General features: G+C 45.8%; 3 protein-coding genes across 4 annotated transcripts in view; all 3 read right to left on the reverse strand.

Moving 5' to 3' along the window:
* The window catches only part of LOC113634370 (SREBF chaperone), a 19,206-nt gene extending 13,209 nt beyond the window's left edge, over positions 1–5,997 (reverse strand). The window contains exons 1-5 of the mRNA XM_047808681.1: positions 5,792–5,997; positions 2,812–3,020; positions 831–951; positions 578–735; positions 121–329 (exon numbers count right to left, since the gene is read on the reverse strand). Of these exons, the coding sequence (XP_047664637.1) occupies positions 121–329; positions 578–735; positions 831–951; positions 2,812–2,936 (613 nt within the window). The 5' untranslated portion in view covers positions 2,937–3,020; positions 5,792–5,997. The remainder of the gene's footprint in view (positions 1–120; positions 330–577; positions 736–830; positions 952–2,811; positions 3,021–5,791) is intronic.
* An 869-nt stretch (positions 5,998–6,866) lies between these two features.
* On the reverse strand, positions 6,867–9,391 carry elp6 (elongator acetyltransferase complex subunit 6). Of its 2 annotated transcripts, none has more exons than XM_027133265.2 (8): positions 9,243–9,391; positions 8,803–8,872; positions 8,617–8,695; positions 8,254–8,324; positions 7,905–8,029; positions 7,618–7,816; positions 7,347–7,502; positions 6,867–7,102 (listed from the first exon to the last, which is right to left on the reverse strand). In XM_027133265.2, the coding sequence occupies exons 2-8, from the start codon at positions 8,854–8,856 to the stop codon at positions 6,980–6,982; spliced, it is 807 nt and encodes a 268-aa protein (XP_026989066.2). In that variant the 5' UTR covers positions 8,857–8,872; positions 9,243–9,391; the 3' UTR covers positions 6,867–6,979. The 2 variants fall into 2 exon arrangements, with proteins under 2 accessions (XP_026989066.2, XP_047664638.1); XM_047808682.1 differs by having other exon boundaries at positions 9,213–9,366.
* Positions 9,392–10,002: 611 nt separating this feature from the next.
* sacm1lb (SAC1 like phosphatidylinositide phosphatase b) lies at positions 10,003–20,845 on the reverse strand. Its single transcript, XM_027133267.2, has 20 exons — positions 20,775–20,845; positions 18,852–18,949; positions 18,535–18,609; positions 18,318–18,445; positions 18,049–18,198; positions 17,882–17,941; positions 16,390–16,423; positions 16,139–16,240; positions 15,976–16,061; positions 15,801–15,887; positions 14,881–14,949; positions 14,704–14,783; positions 14,533–14,631; positions 14,318–14,456; positions 14,044–14,113; positions 13,808–13,880; positions 13,420–13,513; positions 13,243–13,335; positions 13,072–13,129; positions 10,003–12,927 (listed from the first exon to the last, which is right to left on the reverse strand). The coding sequence occupies exons 1-20, from the start codon at positions 20,801–20,803 to the stop codon at positions 12,791–12,793; spliced, it is 1,761 nt and encodes a 586-aa protein (XP_026989068.1). The 5' UTR covers positions 20,804–20,845; the 3' UTR covers positions 10,003–12,790.
* Between the last annotated feature and the right edge of the window lie 540 nt (positions 20,846–21,385).

Consider the following 21,385-nt stretch of genomic DNA (forward strand, 5'->3'; position numbering starts at 1 on the left):
CACACACACACACACACACACACACACACACACACACACACAGAGTAAAGTAAGGCTACATGAGGACGAATTAAATCGCTCTCCATCACATCGTGCGTGTGATGTCACTTCCTGCGTCACCTTTCAGCGTGGCAGACGTGTGCAGGCCTTTAGGTTCATGTTGCTGGATGGTCTTCAGGATGTCTGGATCAGAGTCAAACACGTCCTGCCGGTTCTGCCAGTAGTTGCCGGGGGAAACCAGCAGACAGCCGTGTTCGGGAAGCACGGACTGCATGCGCCGTAACCCCGGCAACAGATCAGTCACCTGGAGACAGAGAGACTCCAAACCTCTGCGCAGGGGAGGAAACACAAAGGAGTTTCAGGTTAAAGGCAGAAACGTAAGGAGGGAGACGAGACACGAGGAGGGAGACGAGACACGAGGAGGGAGACGAGACACGAGGAGGGAGACGAGACACGAGGAGGGAGACGAGACACGAGACGAGACACGAGGAGGGAGACGAGACACGAGGAGGGAGACGAGACACGAGGAGGGAGACGAGACACGAGGAGGGAGAATATTTCAGCTAGATTTCTGGACCTCTCAGCGTTAACATGGTTACGGATTTCCTCCAGGAGGCTGAAGACTCGGCCGAGCGGCGAGCGAAACACGTCCACGGGCACCAAGCTGCTGTCCCACGGAGACACGGCCGCCTTCACCAGCACCTGCTGGATGTAAGCAACCGGGGCACCGTGATACTGAGACGAGAAGAGAAAGCCACAGAGTTACACACTGCTCACTTAGGCACCAACATACAGGTGTGATGGGGCAGAATCTAACTGCACGGTATTACCCAATCAGGATGCTCGCCTGGGTCACCCTGGGGCTCGTGGTGAGGGACGGAATAATCCTTCACCCCAGTGGTAAACTCTACAGGACCTGTTCCCGGCAAGGGCAACTTCAACAGGGGGTAACTGAGAGAGGGGGTGGGGGGGTAGAGACAGAGAGCGAGAGACAGAGGAAGAGACAGAGAGGGAGAACAATGAGCCATAGACCGAAATTCCTGCCTCTTGGTCTTCTACATATTTGCACTATGAGAACAATAACTGTGACCATTTTCACACACACACACACACACACACACACACACAGTCACCCTGATTGTGGGAAAAAGGGTAGATAAATGAAAGACATTATTATTTCTCATTATAAAGAGTTAGCAGCTTCCCTCGAGTTGAGTCTTAATGTGACCTTAATAACAATCCCTACAACACTGCTATGTTCTAGAACACACACACACACACACACACACACACGAGATGATCTGCTTTCATCAGTATACTTCTTGTCGAGAGACGACAGACACTTGCAGACAAACAAATAAAAACTGTAGAGAAACAAAGAGAGAGAAAAAAATCATTATACCGCCCCTTATATCAGGTAGGAGGCGGAGCCTAAAGTCTAAGTGATTAGAAATTACAGTTAATTATCAGCTACGTTAGACTCGTACATTAAGGACAAAATCAGGAAAAACGCTTCTGTGCTCCATCGGAAGAAAGCTGGGTGTGTTTATTTACGTCCCGCTGTGTGTACCATGTTGTGTTGTGCTCGGTTTCCTGCACTTGTGCATTGTGTTACTTCACTAAGCTCCGGAGATCAAAGTGGTGACTCGACTTTAAAGGCAGCTCAGCGGTGTGTTTGTTCGAGTGCGAGGTGGCGTGTGAACACTCGAGGAATGAAGTTGTGAAATCCTGCATGCTCTTGCACAATAGATCTCCTAACTGTGTGTGTGTGTGTGTGTGTGTGTGTGTGTGTGTGTGTGTGAGTGAGAGAGAGAGAGAGAGAGAGAGAGAGAGAGAGAGAGAGAGAGAGAGGGAGAGACAGACAGAGAGAGAGAGAGAGAGAAAGAGAGAGGGAGAGACAGAGAGAGAGAGACAGAGAGAGAGAGACAGAGAGAGAGAGAGAGAGAGAGAGAGAGAGAGAGAGAGAGAGGGAGAGACAGACAGAGAGAGAGAGAGAGAGAGACAGACAGACAGACAGAGAGCGCTCCACCGTCCTCACATTCCTGTCAGTAAGAACAGCAGACAGTTCCTAGCTGCGAGTGTTGACGTCTCACAGCAGGTCATCGTGTACAGGACGCCGATTACAGCTGTGACAGAAGTGCACTTGCTCATATATTTCATGGTTTCTATAGCAACAGCGCTTTCACAGGGACGTGCGTAACACACTTGACTTTAAGGTGGTGTGTAATCATACTGAGGTCTGTATGTAAGGAGTCTGCAGTGTCCGTGCTTTATAACAGTCAGAGAAAGTTTCCTGACTCGACTCGGACTCGTCTCACTGTTGTTCCTTAGTCTGAGGAAATACAACCTTTACTTTGGACTCGATCTTCACTGACGTCTGAATGACTTTTATAGCTGCGGACGCGAGTGAGACCTTAAACGTAACTACAAATAAATAGAACGAGCAGGATGTCGTTCTTTATTCACCGAACACCTTCTGACTGTCGGTAAACTGCGGAACAAGAAGTAATTAAGGAACCGATGTGCGGTGCGAGCGTCAGGTGGAGCGTCAGGTGGAGCGTCAGGCGGAGCGTCAGGCGGAGCGTCAGGCCGAGCTGTAACAGCAGAAGGATGGGACGTCCCTTACACAATCGCTCTCTCTGTCTGTCACGGTGTCCGTGTCCCTCGACTCCGCACGCTGCACTAAGGTCACCGTACCTTCACAAAGCAGGCTGTGTTGGTGTGACCGAGTCACGAGTCCCTCTGGGTCACTTTCTCACAGACTTTCTCACAGACTTAGTTTTGAGCTACATCGGAGGTCATGTGACTCACCAGCAGGCCAGGATGCTGGCGGAGGTGAAGAGGATGATGGGAACTGGGTAGGAGGCGCAGAGCAGGCCGTGCCTGTAGAAGGCGGCCGAGATGTTCTGGCGGAGACGCTCTCTGACCGACATCATCCTGGCGGTCGAAGGTCAAAGGTCAGCTGGCAGCCATCGGGCTCGTGTGTTCCAACTGGGCGGCACCGAAGTTCATCCGGGTACCTAACACACACACACACACATTAACACACACACATTAACACACACACTCTCACACACTAACACACACTAACACACACATTAAGACACACACACACACATTGACACACACACACACTAACCCACACTAACAGTCGTTACAGGACGTTGTATAACGCTGTAACCTTTTAGATCGGTGTGTGTTCAGGTCGAGATGTTGGCGCTCATGAGGAAGTTTATTTATTAAATTCAGCTGTTTTATAAAAAAGAAAGAAAACATGAGGAAATAAGTCAGACGGAGACGGAGGCTGCTGTTAAGGTGCAGTTATCACCATGGCAACCACCATCATCACAAACCCGCTGTTTATTAATGCAAAATAAAACACTTCTGATCCTGACAGGTCGGAGATCTTCCTGCTTTATTCCACAAAACTTTCTCTTTTTTTTCTGCTCAGAATTCCAGCAGGACGAGAATAACGACGCTCAGTCAGACAAACACACCTCTACACTGAGCTACACCCTGCTACATTCCACACTGAGGTGGTCCTGTTCCAGCGTGCACACACACACACACACACACACACACACACACACACACACACACACACACACACACACTTAACACAGCTCACTGGCTGAAAGGCACCTTTATATACAAATGAAACACTTTGTGCATGTTGTGTGTCGTCTATATTTGTGAGTATGAGACACACCACAGTGCTTCTGTCTGCTCGTGGACGTAAGACGTGAGCGATTACGCAATAAGGAGCAGAAAACCTGAGGAGCGAATATGAGGAACGTTACACTAGTTATTATTTCTGGTTTACTGTTAAGAAAAATTAAATAAATAAAACCCACCACATAAGCCAAGGTTCTGCTGTTTACTGTAAACTTAAAGTAAAGTTTCCCTGAGCTTTACTTTTCTTCCTTATCAGGATCAAAACATATCATGAGCACAGAAAGAGCGTCACATCAGGACATTCGATCCGTTCAGGTTCAAAAAACAAACAAAAACAAACATTCATTCATTCATTCATCTCCTACCGCTTATCCGAACTTCTCGGGTCACGGGGAGCCTGTGCCTATCTCAGGCATCATCGGGCATCGAGGCAGGATACACCCTGGACGGAGTGCCAACCCATCACAGGGCACACACACACTCTCATTCACACACACACACACACTCTCATTCACTCACACACACACACACACACTACGGACAATTTTCCAGAGATGCCAATCAACCTACCATGCATGTCTTTGGACCGGGGGAGGAAACCGGAGTACCCGGAGGAAACCCCCGAGGCACGGGGAGAACATGCGAACTCCACACACACAAGGCGGAGGCGAGAATCGAACCCCCAACCCTGGAGGTGTAAGGTGAACGTGCTAACCACTAAGCCACCGTGCCCCCCCCCCAAACAAACAAACAAACAAACAAACAATAAATAAATAAATAAGCTGAAAACCAGAACACACGTTACATCTGATTCCCTTCCTGATGGATCTGCACGCAAACACACAAAATTCTTGCTGCTGCTTGACGACGAAATCTATATCTATAATAAAACAGCTTTAATTCTACACTAAATTTTATTTACTCACTAGAGCTTTAATCGTGTAAACACACACAACCGAACACTAACACAACCTTTTTCTCCAGGCCGAAGACACAGCACGCAAAACACACTGAACAACATTGTCTCCATGACATCACAACCTCCTCATCACCATCATCATCGTCGTCGCCACCACCACCACCACCTCACCCTCTTCATAACCATCACACCCTCCTCTTCCTCATCACCCTCAGCTCCAATACTGAACTGCTGATTTACACCACAGACTTTTTCATTCAGGACTCCGACGTGTCGAAGGTTCATCGCAGATCTATATTAATGTGTCGGATTTCTGTAAGGAGACGACGGAACATTTATGGAAGGAGTCTCCAGCGTCAGAGCCACAACAGTCTGAGATAAAGCTTTTAATATAAAATACAACTAAAAACAGACAAAATATAAATCACATCATTCGTTAATTAAAACAAATCCTCGTTGTGCCTTAAACAGAAACATCACGAGCTTAATAAATATTCTCTAAAAGCTCCTTAATGACTTTTATCGTCATTACAGACTTCATTTAACACTTAATCACATTTCTGACGTCACAATGCAACCGTTCAGGTTTTATTAGTCTTAAATTCAGTCAGAAAGCACACATTGGGAAGAAAACTAATTAAATCTAGTGATAAATAACTTAAAAAATATTATTTAATATTATAAACAAATAAAAACTTTGCTGTAATTAGACGTTAAAAACATTAATCACTTTATATTCATAATTAATTTTTATTTTAACCATTCTGTACTAATCCTGCCTCGGGATTATACTCACATAAATACATAAAGTACGTATAAAAGTTTATCTTCTGATAGAATATTTTATTTATGAACAAAATCAACATTCATTCATTCATTTGAATCCGTTCCCACGGTGTTAGCAACAAAGCTAACAGAGACACGCTAACAAGCTAACGAGCTAAACAACAAACCTGTTAACGCTCATGACTTCGATTGTTTGGTCATTTTTAAACTCGGGGGTTTGTATAAAAACACCAGTTTATCTGCTAATAAGATGTGTTTAGATGTAAACAAAGCCGTTGACTCCGAGGCTAAGATATTTAGCATTAGTTAGCATTAGTTAGCATTAGCTAGCGTTCGTGCTGTCCAACATACAAGGGCGCTTTAGCAACACAAATGTCACCAAATTACCTGAAGAAAGTCTTAATTACTTACTTAAAGCTTCTCTTCTTCCGTTATAAGAGATTTATTTGACGGTCTGCTGATTTGTGCCTCAGTCACTTACAGATATAACACAAGGTATTAAAGCAGAGTCGCATGTACACACTATTTTGACAGATTCGTGTGTGTGTGTGTGTGTGTGTGTGTGTGTGTGTGTGTGTGTGTGTGTGTGTGTGTGTGTGTGTGTGTGTGTGTGTGTGTGTGTGTGTGTGTGTGTGTGTGTGTGTGTGTGTGTGTGTGTGTGTGTGTGTGTGTGTGTGTGTGTGTGTGTGTGTGTGTGTGTGTGTGTGTGTGTGTGTGTGTGTGTGTGTGTGTGTGTGTGTGTGTGTGTGTGTGTGTGTGCGCCACATGATCCCTCAACTTCAACCTGCCACTACACACACTAAGTACGCCATCTGGTGGCCACTTAAAAAACAGACGGCTCTTTTCAGTGTATCGAATCATTCGACTCGGAATCGAATGACGAAGTTTCTTTAGCGACAGTTTGCTCTTTTCAGTAAATAATATATTTTAAATCAGAGTCGATTATTTCTAAATTAGCTAAGTCAGGTGATCCGAGTCAGTCAATAACGCTCTTCAGTAAATCATTCGGCTCGGTGCCAAAGTGCACCGAAAAGCAAACGATTCCATAGTGAAAATTCGCTTTTCCAGCGAATCGGATCGTTGAACTCTGAATCGACTCATACTGATGTTAATCGATTCGATTCAATGAAAAGTGACAGGTCACGTGTGACAGCTAATCAGCTCATTTAACTTAAGCACTGGCTGTTATTTTAATTCAGCACAAATTAATTAATTCAAAAAGGAATCAAAAGATTCACATTATTTTCTATCATTTTTTTACTCATAATTCTGGTTGAACTCAATGTTAACTGTGATTGTTTTTTAAGATATAAATTCAGTTATAAACCTTTTTTTGCATTAAAGATTTTATATTCTATAACTTATAAATATTATAACTTATTTTTTTCAGATTAAATAAAAATGAGCCTAAACACAAGGGTGGAGATTTGTTTAGGGGAAAAAAAAAAGACTAAATATATTTAATAATTGAAAACTGGGACAAAACATTAGGCAAATAGATTTATATAAAAAGCTTAAATACATTACAGAGCCATCAGAGTCCAAGAAACACAATGAGTTATCATCATCATCATCATCATCATCATCATCACCACAATGTTAAAGCACAGCGCTCGAGGTTCCTGGTGCAAAGAACGACGCGCCTTTATCGTGAACTTTGTACTGAAAGATCTTTCTCTGGCTCTGCACGTTCTCTCCGCTGCCTCTCCACCAAATCTCCACCTGAAAAACGTCACACACGTTCATAAATAACAGAGTGATCGGGTGGTGCGATGAAGTGAAGTTGTTTATAACAGCAACAGCTTCGTTACTTCTTTTTTATTCCAGAGATATAAGTTAAGACATCATACAAAAAATTAGTGGTGTATTAAACTGTAATTTACAGCTGCAGTGCTGTTAGAGAAAATTAATCAACGTTGTCTGACCGATCAAGAGATTATGGTGTGGTGTGTGTGTGTGTTCACACCTGGCCGTGGATGTCCCTGCAGTAACCCGTCTGAAGCCCCTCAACACGCAGAGACAGAGTGCACTGATGACTCAAAGCCTGCAGGAGATGGCTGGAGCTCTCATCCTCATCCTCCTCTTCCTCATCGTCACATCGCACCAGAGTTACAACAGAGCCCTGCACACCAAACATGCAGACATACACTCATATATACATGCATACATATAGTGTGTGTGTGTGTGTGTGTGTGTGTGTGTGTGTGTGTGTGTGTGTGTGTGTGTAGAGCACACACTTGCAGTCGAGAGCAGATGGAGGCCTGACAATAGTGTGTGAAGTCCAAAACGGCTCTGACACTGACGCCCAAACTCAACAACACACTCAGGTCATCCACAATCAGCACTGGGGAGGAGCTCGAACCTGCCTCGGCCTCGCACTGACTCAGAGAGGAACTTACAAACTCAAACAGAGCTCTGAGGTCCGGGACTGGGGACCTACACACACATTTAATTAAGCACAATAAGTAAACGAGGGAGTGTGAGTGTGTGTGTGTGTGTGTGTGTGTGTGAGTGAGAGAGAGACCTGAGATAATCAAACAGCTGCGCTACTTCATCACTGCTCTCACTGAGCATCACGGCAGCCGAGGCCTTCAGAGCTTCTACAAACACCAGCTGACCTTTTTCTTTCGCCTGCACCAGATTTATTCCCTGTAACACACACGTATGTATATATATGTGTGTGTGTGTGTGTGTGTGTGTGTGTATTATACACAAATTATCAATAAAAATAAAATACTGCTGTACATGAAGCTCTTTACTGCTCTGCTGTAGAAATGTTGCTGATATGTTTGATTACATTTTACAATGTTTTTATCAACCTAAAAATTCAATGACATTAAAAAAGCGGTGAATAAAGTGAACTCTCGACTCACCAGTCTTTGAGCCACAGCGCTGTAGTGACTGAACGACTGCACCAGGCCAATAAAACACACTTTACAGCCAGCTGAACAAAAGTAAACACAACACAAGAACACAATGTTCCTGTTTATCTGAGCATTTTATACTAAATAAGTTATTTACACTTCATCACTATTAAGGGTTAAATAAAGGTCAAAGGAAGATGACACACAACACAACTACACAACAATCTCACAAATAACTAACACCACAAACAAAATAAAACTACAATAAAAACACCACACACACACACATACACACACACACACACACACACACAAACTCACAAACATTTTTACTTCTTATTATAGGTTGTTATTTTAGATCTGGATTCTTACCCTTCAGATAAAAGCTGAGGTAATGATGGATGAGGAACGAAGCGTCTGCCTTCCTGTCTGACAGCAGGATGAAGCTCCTCTACACACACACACACACACACACACACACACACACACACACACACACCTCAATTATAATTTACTGCAGTTACTCAGGATTATCCACAAATAAAGGAGTTACTTTACCTGTGTGACGTCATCAGGGCTGGTGTTCAGAATGTTGTTCAGCTCTGCAAACATTTCTCTCTCTCCCGCACTTACATATACATATATATACACACACACACACACACACACACACACACACACACACACACACACACACACACACACACAAACCTGATAAATAACACACACATACACAAGATAAATATAATCTCTCTCTCTCTCTCTCTCTCACACACACACACACACACACACACACACACACACACACACACACACACACACACACACACACACACACACACACACACACTCCTGATAAATGTAAATCTCACACACAATAAATACACACACACACCTGATAAATACCCACACGTGATAAATATATACACACACACACACGGAACTCAATTAGCGATAAAAACACATACATGTAATTTATGTCGATAATCGTGTTGTACCTGAATAAACGTGGACTTTAAAGTCAGTTTATAAATAAAGCAAAATATAAATAAAGTGCAGTTAATTTTCGTCACTCTTCTTCTGCGTTATTATTTCTCATTGCTGCACACGCTGCCATCTGTAGGTCATTCCAGAAACTGCAGCTTTAAAACTAACCAAAGCCCTGAGCTCAGAATTGATGGTCTGGTGATAATATTTATATATAAAACTCTGACAATTGTGCAGATGTCGAATCATCATACACTAGCCTTAGTAAACATAGTTAAACCCTGTAGTCTGGTGTTAAATGTAGGTATAAATCGGATTTATCATCATTCCAGTGATCGTTTACTTCACCTGAGGGGGGGCACGGTGGCTTAGTGGTTAGCACGTTCACCTCAGACTTCCAGGGTCGGGGGTTCGATTCCCACTTCCACCGTGTGTGTGTGTGTGTGTGTGGAGTTTGCATGTTCTCCCCGTGCCTCGGGGGTTTCCTCCGGGTACTCCGGTTTCCTCCCCCGGTCCAAAGACATGCATGGTAGGTTGATTGGCATCTCTGGAAAATTGTCCGTAGTGTGTGTGTGTGTGTGTGCCCTGTGATGGGTTGGCACTCCGTCCAGGGTGTATCCTGCCTCGATGCCCAATGACGCCTGAGATAGGCACAGGCTCCCCGTGACCCGAGAAGTTCGGATAAGCGGTAGAAGATGAATGAATGAATGAATGAATGAATGAATAAACTTCATCCGAATGACTGCACTGATTTACAAACAGACACCAGAGTTCATCCTCGTGCTCCTTTAATAAAATATATACAACGCATTAGACAAAGTGATGTTTGAGGGTTTGGCATCAAAACTAGCTGAATGCAGGATTTGGCCAGGAATCTTCAGTCATATCACTTGACCTGTAAGTGCACACTTTCTGCTCAGAGAAGCTACTGCCAAAAAAGAGAAAAACAAAAAACAGTACAACACAGAGCCGTGATCATAATATCATCCGCTACTGCTTTACATTCTCTGATAAGGCAGATACAAGACGGCGGTTTTCAGATCGTACGCTTCTTTCCTCCCCGGTTTAAGGCAGACGATCCGTTCGACTCGGACGTTAAGAAGCTACACAAACTCCTCCGTGTGCTAATTCAGATCGCAAAGGAAAATGAACGGTATGTAAATAAATCTAGCTAACGAATAATGCAGTGAAAAACATGTCGCCGTGTACGACGGCGCACGGCATTATGTCATTTACACAGATGTTGTGAAGGCACAGCGATCACGGAGACGACACAAAACTGTCACCACGACGATGTTTTCATCAGAGGTGCTAGTTATGATATCCGAGACAATATTTTATAATATTATACTAAAGTTACACTTTAAAAGTATTTAAACGTTAACCGAACTTCAACCCTACTGAAAAATGTCAGTACAACACGTTCAAATAAAAATAAACTTCGTTTGGTAATTTATCATGACAAACAGTTCAGATTCGCACGTCTACCTTTGACCAGGTCTCGGACTACGTGACAAGGGCAACGTGAGGGATGTGGAAGCCTAGTGGTGAAGGTGTTAGACTACTGACCAGAAGGACATGAGTTTGAATCCCAGGTGCACCGAGATGCCAATGCAGGGCCCTTGAGCAAGGCCCTTAACCCTCAATCGTATAAATTGAAATAAATCGTAAGAATCTTTGAACGCGTGTCTGTTAAATGTCAGAAATGTAAATGTACATAAAAATCCATTTAAAACAACAAAAAACCCAGTAAGTTTCACAAAGTATTCAAAAATAAAAAGGTCCAAATTAAAGAAAACATTAAACCGTTAATTAAACCATTAAACCGTCTCCTGGGGGTCTGCGCACATCTGTACATGCTCCAGTCCTGCAGTTAAATGAGTCTGTGTCACTATTTTTAAAATAGATAAAAGCCATTAAATAAAAACGACAGCATTCCGTCACTCAACCGTAGCGTCACTTTGCTAACGTAGCTTTATTAGCATCACGCTAGCTGTTAGCAGGTTAGCAGCTAATATGACTAAAGCGAGTGTGAGGTGTAGGTTGCTGTAATAAAGCGGTGATTAGACGCTAAGTGTTCGCTCGTGTGATACGAAATCAACCAGAAAGCAACAAAAGGCCAAACATGAAAAGAACTTTTAGTGTTCAAAGTTAAACACGTGAATCTGACGCTCGTGTTGAGGTGAAACGATGACGCGTTAAAATTCGACACCTCGATAAAGGATAAAGACGCCGGTTGTTTTTATTCAGTCAAAATTTTCACTTGTTATTTATTTTATCGTAATTGGCTCTTATTTTTTATCTGGTTCGTCGCTAACTAATAAGAAGTTAATGACGTTAAGTGATCTAACATTAGGCGATGACTTAATGTCATTATCTTATATTCATTAGCGAGAGAAAATGGGCGTGGCTTCCAGCTGGTTCATTAATATTAATCATGTCCATCGGTTTGTGTGTCATTTTCGCAAGAAGGTAAAGAGACTTGGCGTATTTTTGAGCGACGCAGTTCGCCGTGTGTGTGTGTGTGTGTGTGTGTGAGACGGACGGCAGGTCGGAGCTTTTGTTGGTTAGTTTCTGTTCGGAGCGACGATAAAGACACAAACTTCACACGTAAAAATGTGGCTGTGTTTGTGTCCGAGCGGAAACACGCGCACGCTTCTCTTTCGGCCGAACGGCTGCTTTTTTCCCCCCCTCACAGGTTTAACAGGCGAAGCGTTAATCTGAAATCAACAGGTCGCCATGGCGACCGAAACAAACACGCGGATATCGACATCGGACCGAATCTTGGCACGGAGGGGAGGGGAGGGGAGGGGGGGCGACACGCCGGTAAATAGGATCACGTTACGTTTTTTTCAGACTCAGAACACGTAAAAACACGACATCGAAACGCAGAATCGTGTCGAATACGTTTCATTTCAGTGCTTAGAAAAATAAACACAACAGAATTTACGATCGGTCGGAATCTCTGACGACACATGCGGTGGGGTTAAAAACACACACCCACAATTTATCACAATAAATGATCCAATAGTGTCGCGTCGCCCAACAGGAAGTTCCCTACAAGTGCCAGATAGGAGACAGGAAACGTGTGTGAAGAGAAAAACCTCATGTAGGTTCAGTAGATACTAAAATACAAGCTACATTATGGTGTGTGTGTGTGTGTGTGTGTGTGTGTGTGTGTGTGTGTGTGTGTGTGTGAGACATTAAAAGATCACACAGATGTGGTTTCCCCAGTGTAGGTCTGAGCTGAGGAACAGCGTCCAGTCAGACTGGGATGTTCCTCTGAGATGAGACTGCAGTGTGGAGAGCAGCGAGTGGGCGTGGCTTTGAGTCAGTCCACACCCACACCCACCCATTTGGCCCCGCCTGGCCTCTGCTCTTCTCCTCCCTCCTCCTTCTCCTCCTCCGTGCCTCTTCCATCGTGACAGAATGGAGACGATGACGACGTTCAGTACAGGCTCCAGTCACGGCGCAGACGGGAGAAGGAAAGTCCCGAGGACGAAGACGAGGATGAGGATGAAGAGTCAACGGGACCCAGCTGCTTTCCACACACGCACTCTCAGTCCATCTTCTCCTTCTGGACCAGCTTGGGAGCGTCCACGAAGTCTCGGCCGTTAAAGAGGATGACGCCGGCCGTGACCACGCTCGCCATTCCCCAGAACAGCACGTACGCTAACGTCTCTGTCCACGTCTCTCCTGCAGACCAGAGGTTCAGCCACATTAACACACACACACACACACACAACTCTAACCCACTACAAACCCTCTTGCCCAGGAGGTGTGTAAGATGATTAGAAATGTTCTTCTGCTTTAACGTAGAGATAAACACGTGGAACGTACCAGCCATGAGGAGGCAGATGATGCACATGGAGAACGCCACCACCATGATGATTGGCAGCTGAAGGGCGAAACACAAACACACTGATTAGAGGACACGCTAAAGTTAACGTGGCCAACGGTGTGTGTGCGTGTGTGTGTGTGCGTGTGTGCGTGTGTGTGTGCGTTTCTCACAGTGAGGAACTTCCAGTCTTTGGCTTCATGGAGAGTCGTGCACATGTCTGCTTCATCCACAGCGTAGTTTCCTAAAAACAGGTCGATGGAGTCCTGCAGAAGGGAGAAATACGAGTAAGAAACAAACCATGAAGAGTGTGTGTGTGTGTGTGTGGGGGGGGGGGGGGTAATCCTCACCTGTCTGAATCCATCTGAGAAGTTGTTCTTGTAATATCTGATCATGGAGTTCCAGCCGTCCATCACCAGCCCCCACTGTGTCCTCTTTCCTGTCCTGAACACATACACACACAACTGTATATAAGAAGGTAAAGAAATGCTAGGTGTGTGAGAGAGATGCAGCGAGTGAGAGAGGGGAGAGAGAGAGAGACAAAGAGAGAGAGAGAGAGAGAGGGAGAGATAGAATGAGAAAAAGAGAGAAAGCGAGAGAGAGAGAAAAAGGGAAAGAGAGAAAGCAAGAGAGAGAAAGCGAGAGAGATAGGAGAAAAAAGAGAGACAGACAGAGAGAGAGAGAGCGAAAGCGGGAGAGAAAGTAAGAGACAGAGAGAGAGAGAGTGTGAGTCCTCACCGTGTGAAGTCTGTCTTCAGAGCTCCTGTACCAGCGTACTGCTTAGCACAAGCATTAGCATTATCAGCCCATGCTACACATGAGAGAGAAAGAGAGAGACAGACAGAGACACAGAGAGACACAGAGAGAGAGATACAGAGAGACACAGAGAGAGAGACACAGAGAGACAGACTGAACATCAGAGTGTCCTGTTGTAAACTGAGCTGTTTAATAAAGATTATTTTCAGTTCTCTCACCGTTCTTGTAAACCTTTTCAAACTCCGCCTGGTCCTCGATTCTCTGTCCCACATGGAGGACCCCAAGTCTCTACAAGCAAACACAAGGTCACACACACACACACACACACACACACACACACACACACACACACACACACACACACACAGTGTCAGTATGGGCAGCAGGTACATGAGGAACAACACACACTATCAGTCTCTCATCTAAAGCTGAGATGTCCCCGTGTCCCTGTAACAGCAGCACGTCCCCGAGGTGTCCATACAAAGCCTTCACCTGCAGCTGAGACTGAAGCGATCTTCTGGCCAGGAGACTCTGGACCACGTTGGTACGGTCCAGACAATCCATACAGTTGCTCCGAAACGTCCCCTCCTGCTGCAACTGGACCGTTCCGTCCGCGTCCACCAGGAAGTAGCTGTGAACAGAGTAAACCATGAACTCACACTGACGCCGTCTCGTGTTCGTCTGCACCTCAGAGCTACCGACCGTACCCGAACTCCGCCTGTTGCTCGGCAACCGTGTCCACCAGGATCTGCAGGCGATTCCACCTCATCCTACTGCACTCCTTATGGAAGTCAAAGGCCACGTACCTGCAGGAGGAAGCCGACGTGAGTGTCGTCGTTTTTGTAAATACACAAATCCTTTAAGAAGCAGTTGCTCACTTGATCATGCCGTTACCGAGACTCTCCACCATCTTGGCGAAGGCGAGCTCCAGAGGTTTCTCTGAACCTTTCTGATTAATCTGCGTGTACAATTAAATAAATAAATAAATAAATAAATGTGTTCTTCAGACCAAAGAGCACAAGAAGTTACAGACGAGAGGAAGCAGAGACACGCACCAGATTTAATATGACCTGCCTGCCGTAGGTTATGATCTGGGAGTCGAAATGTCTCTGAAAGCCGTCCAACTGTGAGCATGAGGACATAAATCAATACATGTATCTTACACACACACACGCACGCACGCGCACACACACACGCACGCACGCGCACACACACGCACGCACGCGCACGCACACACGCACGCACGCGCACACGCACGCGCACACACACACGCACGCACGCGCACACGCACGCGCACATGCACGCGCACACACACACACACAAACACGCACGCGCACACACACACGCACGCACGCGCACACACACACGCACGCACGCACACACACACACGCACGCGCACACGCACACACACAAACACGCACGCGCACACACACACGCACGCACGCGCACACACACACGCACGCACGCACACGCACGCGCGCACACACGCGCACACACACGCACACGCACACACACGCACGCGCACACACACGCACGCGCACACACACGCACGCGCGCACACACACGCACGCGCGCACACACACGCACGCGCACACACACGCACGCGCACACACACGCACGCACACGCACGCACGCGCACACACACGCACGCGCACACACACGCACGCGCACACACACGCACGCGCACACACACGCACGCGCACACACACGCACACACAAGCACGCGCACACACACGCACGCGCACACACACGCACGCGCACACACACGCACGCGCACACACACGCACGCGCACACACACACACGCGCGCACACACACACACACGCGCACACACACACACACGCGCACACACACACACACGCGCACACACACACACGCGCACACACACACACGCGCACACACACACACGCGCACACACACACACGCGCACACACACGTGCACACACACACACAGAACATGATGTGGAGGAGCTCACGTGATTTCCGCTCTTGCTGATCTGCGGTTTGGGTTTGTATTTGAGGTTCGGACGCTGGGACCAGTAGAACGGAATGGAGCCACGTGTCTGAGGGAACGGATCAGATCACGTACAGATTAGACGACATATACACGAGCTTCTAACACAACGATAAGATTTCGTTTCTCGTGCTCACTTGTACGAACGAAGCCTTGGCGCCGCCGTACTGCACGATCTGCTCCGTCTCTACAAAGTTTGCTGCGTGACCCTCGGAGTCGATCCCTGAAAGGACAGAAGGGTTAAACAGACCGTGACGCTAAACGCTACAGTGTCGGGATAAAGGGGGCTGAAGCGAGCACCTCTGACGTAGTAGCGAACGCCGGCGCGGAAGCAGCTCCTCCTGGAGATGAGGTTCCAGTCGAAGACCTTCCCGTTGATGCGGCAGGACTTCATAGCGATGACTGACAGAACAGGCGGAGTTAAGGAGGAATAAAAGACGAACACAAACGACAACAAAGATAAATCCAGTACATATAGTGACGGCGTAGGCGTGACGGCGTTCAGAGCGCGGGCGCGACGGGGCAGGCTGAGCGCAGACTTGTAAGGATACAGCCATGGATCACAGGACAGGCGAATCTGTGCAGCTGCAAAACAAACCGCAGAGTGAAATACAATATCGACTGAAACACCACGTTGGTCTTCATGCACTTTTTACTTAGATCAGACAGCCCTGTAATCAGACAGTCCCGTAATCAGACAATCCCATAATCAGACAGTCCCGTAATCAGACAGCCCCGTAATCAGACAGCCCCGTAATCAGACAGCCCCGTAATCAGACAGCCCCGTAATCAGTCCTGTAATCAGACAATCCCGTAATCAGACAATCCCGTAATCAGACAATCCCGTAATCAGACAGCCCTGTAATCAGACAATCCCGTAATCAGACAGCCCTGTAATCAGACAATCCCGTAATCACAGTCCTGTAATCAGACAGCCCCGTAATCAGACAGCCCCGTAATCAGACAGCCCCGTAATCAGACAGCCCTGTAATCAGACAATCCCGTAATCAGACAGCCCTGTAATCAGACAATCCCGTAATCACAGTCCTGTAATCAGACAGCCCCGTAATCAGACAGCCCCGTAATCAGACAGCCCCGTAATCAGACAGCCCCGTAATCAGTCCTGTAATCAGACAGTCCCGTAATCAGACAATCCCGTAATCAGACAATCCCGTAATCAGACAATCCCGTAATCAGACAGCCCTGTAATCAGACAATCCCGTAATCAGACAGCCCTGTAATCAGACAATCCCGTAATCAGACAGCCCTGTAATCAGACAATCCCGTAATCACAGTCCTGTAATCAGACAGCCCCGTAATCAGACAATCCTGTAATCAGACAATCCCATAATCAGACAATCCCGTAATCAGACAATCCCGTAATCAGACAGCCCTGTAATCAGACAATCCCGTAATCAGACAGCCCTGTAATCAGACAGCCCTGTAATCAGACAGCCCTGTAATCAGACAGCCCTGTAATCAGACAGCCCCGTAATCAGACAGCCCTGTAATCAGACAGCCCTGTAATCAGACAGCCCTGTAATCAGACAGCCCTGTAATCAGACAGCCCTGTAATCAGACAGCCCCGTAATCAGACAGCCCTGTAATCAGACAGCCCTGTAATCAGACAGCCCTGTAATCAGACAATCCCGTAATCAGACAATCCCGTAATCAGTCAGCCCTGTAATCAGACAGTAGATCTAGCCATTCATCAGTATTACGTTTGCCCGTTTGTCAGTCCGATCTGTCCGACACACACGTCGTGTCCGTCCACATATCTGTCTGTCTGATCCGTGCCTGCTCACCCGACTTATCCGTTCACCCGTCCGTCTGGTCCCGTCTGATCTGTCTCTCTGTTTATCTGCTTGATCTTCCCACCTGTCCTTCTAGTCTGTCTGATCATCATGTCTATCTGTCTGGCAAACTCAGTTTAACTATTTAGCCATGTCTCTAGCTGACCCGTCTTCCCGTCTATCTGTCTTTCTCTCTGTACGTCTGATAGGTGCATGGATCAGACGCACAGATACCGGACGTTGCGTTTACCTCCGGCTGCGTGCTGAAGTCTCTGAGCAGGAAGCCGTTCCACACGAACCTCTGATCCGCCTGCACACACGACAAAACACACAACAAGGGTTGGAACTTTCCTCATCTGTGTGTCTGTGTGTGTGTGTGTGTGTGTGTGTGTGTGTGTGTGTGTGTGTGTTTCTGACCCTCTCCAGCAGACTCATCTCCTGAAACTCGGGGCTGGTGTTGGCGAGCCTCTGCAGGGAGTGTGTGAGGTCGTAGTCTGTAGCAAAGTAAAAGCCGTCTGTATTCAGGATGTTGTTGATCATAGAGAGGAAGGTCTTGTTGTCCTGCATCTACAGTAAAAAACAAACAGACTTAAAAACGTCAAATTTATGCGGCGCGGTCGATAAAACGGACGCGACACACTACGAGAGCCCCCGAGCCGAAGCTCTGACGTAACTCGTCACCAGACCTGCGTGTCCGTGAGGTGCAGCACCGTCTTCTTATACGAGATCATGTCGAACTCCACGGCCTTCCACACGGCGTGTCCCAGCAGATCCCCCACTTTCCTCTTCTTGGTGATCACAATGAGGTACATCCCTAAAGCAACAGGATTACATCTGGATTAAATCGTAGTCGCTGAAAACTAGCATCCATATAACAGTGTTAGCGTGACATTCACTCCTGACCTGCTACCAGCCGTATCGTCCCCATGATGCCACACATCGACTGGGTCGCTGCTGAAGGTGGGATGTCCTTCATCCCTACAGCACATACATGGGGTGTTATTATTATTACACACCTTTTATACATTAAGCCGTAATTACACCATGGAGGGGAATTCAAAAACGTGCACATAAACGTGATTAAAAGGGGTGGAGCCACAGCTCCTTCACAATGATTGACACTGATGCCACGCCTCCTCAACTATGACTGAAAGGCTTGGCTCAGGATAGCAGGGATTAACAGACTAAAACTCAGTCTCCTGGGGTTTCTCCTCTCTTACCTATCAGCATCATCTCTGTAGACACTCGATCGATAGAGAGGACTTCGTTAGCGCCGTCATCACACGCCTCGACGTAGAACTTCTCGGGCGTCGTGTGCCTGCAGGTGTCCAATAAAAGGATGAGCAGGTTAAAGAACACAATGTCACTTTTACCACGGATGCAGACCATGAGCCGGAACGTCCTGGGAGACGTTTTAGTTTAATCTCAAAGCTATGACATTAATATAACGATCAAATCTATGTAACGATCCAACTGCTGTACGTCCCTACATTAAACACGATGCTGTTCAGCTACGTGTTGATAAAAACAGACGCTTTAATGCTGGAATAAAAGCTCAAGAGTTTCTAAACTATTCCCAAACTGTCGTCATGGAAAACCATCATGAGATTATGAGTTCAACCTGATCTTAGAACACAAAGCTCTGATCACTGTGAGGTGATCAGTGTGTAAAACCCAGTCAGTCAGTGTGACGTGATCAGTGTGTAAAACCCAGTCAGTCAGTGTGAGGTGATCAGTGTGTAAAACCCAGTCAGTCAGTGTGAGGTGATCAGTGTGTAAAACCCAGTCAGTGTGAGGTGATCAGTGTGTAAAACCCAGTCAGTGTGAAAAACCCAGTCAGTGTGAGGTGATCAGTGTGTAAAACCCAGTGAGTGTAAGTTGATCAGTGTGTAAAACCCAGTCAGTGTGAGGTGATCAGTGTGTAAAACCCAGTCAGTGTGAGGTGATCAGTGTGTAAAACCCAGTCAGTCAGTGTGAGGTGATCAGTGTGTAAAACCCAGTCAGTCAGTGTGAGGTGATCAGTGTGTAAAACCCAGTGTCAGTGTGAGGTGATCAGTGTGTAAAACCCAGTGTCAGTGTGAGGTGATCAGTGTGTAAAACCCAGTGTCAGTGTGAGGTGATCAGTGTGTAAAACCCAGTCAGTGTGAGGTGATCAGTGTGTAAAACCCAGTCAGTGTGAGGTGATCAGTGTGTAAAACCCAGTCAGTGTGAGGTGATCAGTGTGTAAAACCCAGTCAGTCAGTGTGAGGTGATCAGTGTGTAAAACCCAGTCAGTCAGTGTGAGGTGATCAGTGTGTAAAACCCAGTCAGTGTGAGGTGATCAGTGTGTAAAACCCAGTCAGTGTGAGGTGATCAGTGTGTAAAACCCAGTCAGTGTGAGGTGATCAGTGTGTAAAACCCAGTCAGTGTGAGGTGATCAGTGTGTAAAACCCAGTCAGTGTGAGGTGATCAGTGTGTAAAACCCAGTGTGAGGTGATCAGTGTGTAAAACCCAGTGAGTGTGAGGTGATCAGTGTGTAAAACCCAGTGAGTGTGAGGTGATCAGTGTGTAAAACCCAGTGAGTGTGAGGTGATCAGTGTGTAAAACCCAGTGTGAGGTGATCAGTGTGTAAAACCCAGTCAGTGTGAGGTGATCAGTGTGTAAAACCCAGTGTGAGGTGATCAGTGTGTAAAACCCAGTGTGAGGTGATCAGTGTGTAAAACCCAGTGAGTGTGAGGTGATCAGTGTGTAAAACCCAGTCAGTGTGAGGTGATCAGTGTGTAAAACCCAGTGTGAGGTGATCAGTGTGTAAAACCCAGTGTGAGGTGATCAGTGTGTAAAACCCAGTGTGAGGTGATCAGTGTGTAAAACCCAGTGTGAGGTGATCAGTGTGTAAAACCCAGTGTGAGGTGATCAGTGTGTAAAACCCAGTGTGAGGTGATCAGTGTGTAAAACATTGTTATCTTCCACAATCCCTCTTTAACATCACACTTACACACCGTTAGCATTAGCATTAGCACAACTTGTTTGCTAACAGACAAAATGACGTCAAGTTTCTCTTTCTCGTGTATTAAAATAAAGATATTCCCCAAAACCCGAACACACACTAGTTTACACTTATAAAGCTGTGACAGTTTAGTTACGCGGTTAAAGTGAACACTTACAAAGTGAAGCTGCTGTAGGTGGTCGCCATTTTGCCTCCTCTGAAGCTCCGCCCACAGTGACGTGGCACTCAATGCAGCAGCGCTATGTAACAGGCCTGGGGTCAGGGTTATAATAATAATAATAATAATAATAATTATTATTATTATTATTATTATTATTATTAATTTTATTTTTTTGTACAATAATTTGTTAAATATTTTCTATTTAATTTCTATTGTATTATGTTTATTTTTAAAATATAACAAAAATAAAATCCAGTATTCTTTTTTATTTAAATAATATTGGCTTTTATTTGCATATAATAAAATAAAAGGTTCTTTTTTAGTTTTAAAAACTCTGAACAGGAATTTGTGATTTCAGCTTTTTTATTTTGACCCTAACGACGTATTCGACTCTATTGTACTTGTTCAGTGACTCACACGTTGTATGAAATATGACGAATTAATACGAATGAACTTCCGTATTAAACATACAAGTGTTTTATTTTAGAAATATAAAGACAGCTGAACTTTTCTCCTGTGATTCAGAGAAAAAGAGTCGGTTTATAAAACACAGAATTTCTCCTAATGTCATTATTGTGTGAGGAAATAAAAATGTTTACGTAATAAAA

The sequence above is a fragment of the Tachysurus fulvidraco genome, chromosome 25 (genome assembly GCF_022655615.1).
Source record: "Tachysurus fulvidraco isolate hzauxx_2018 chromosome 25, HZAU_PFXX_2.0, whole genome shotgun sequence".
In the NCBI taxonomy this organism is placed as follows: Eukaryota; Metazoa; Chordata; class Actinopteri; order Siluriformes; family Bagridae; genus Tachysurus; species Tachysurus fulvidraco.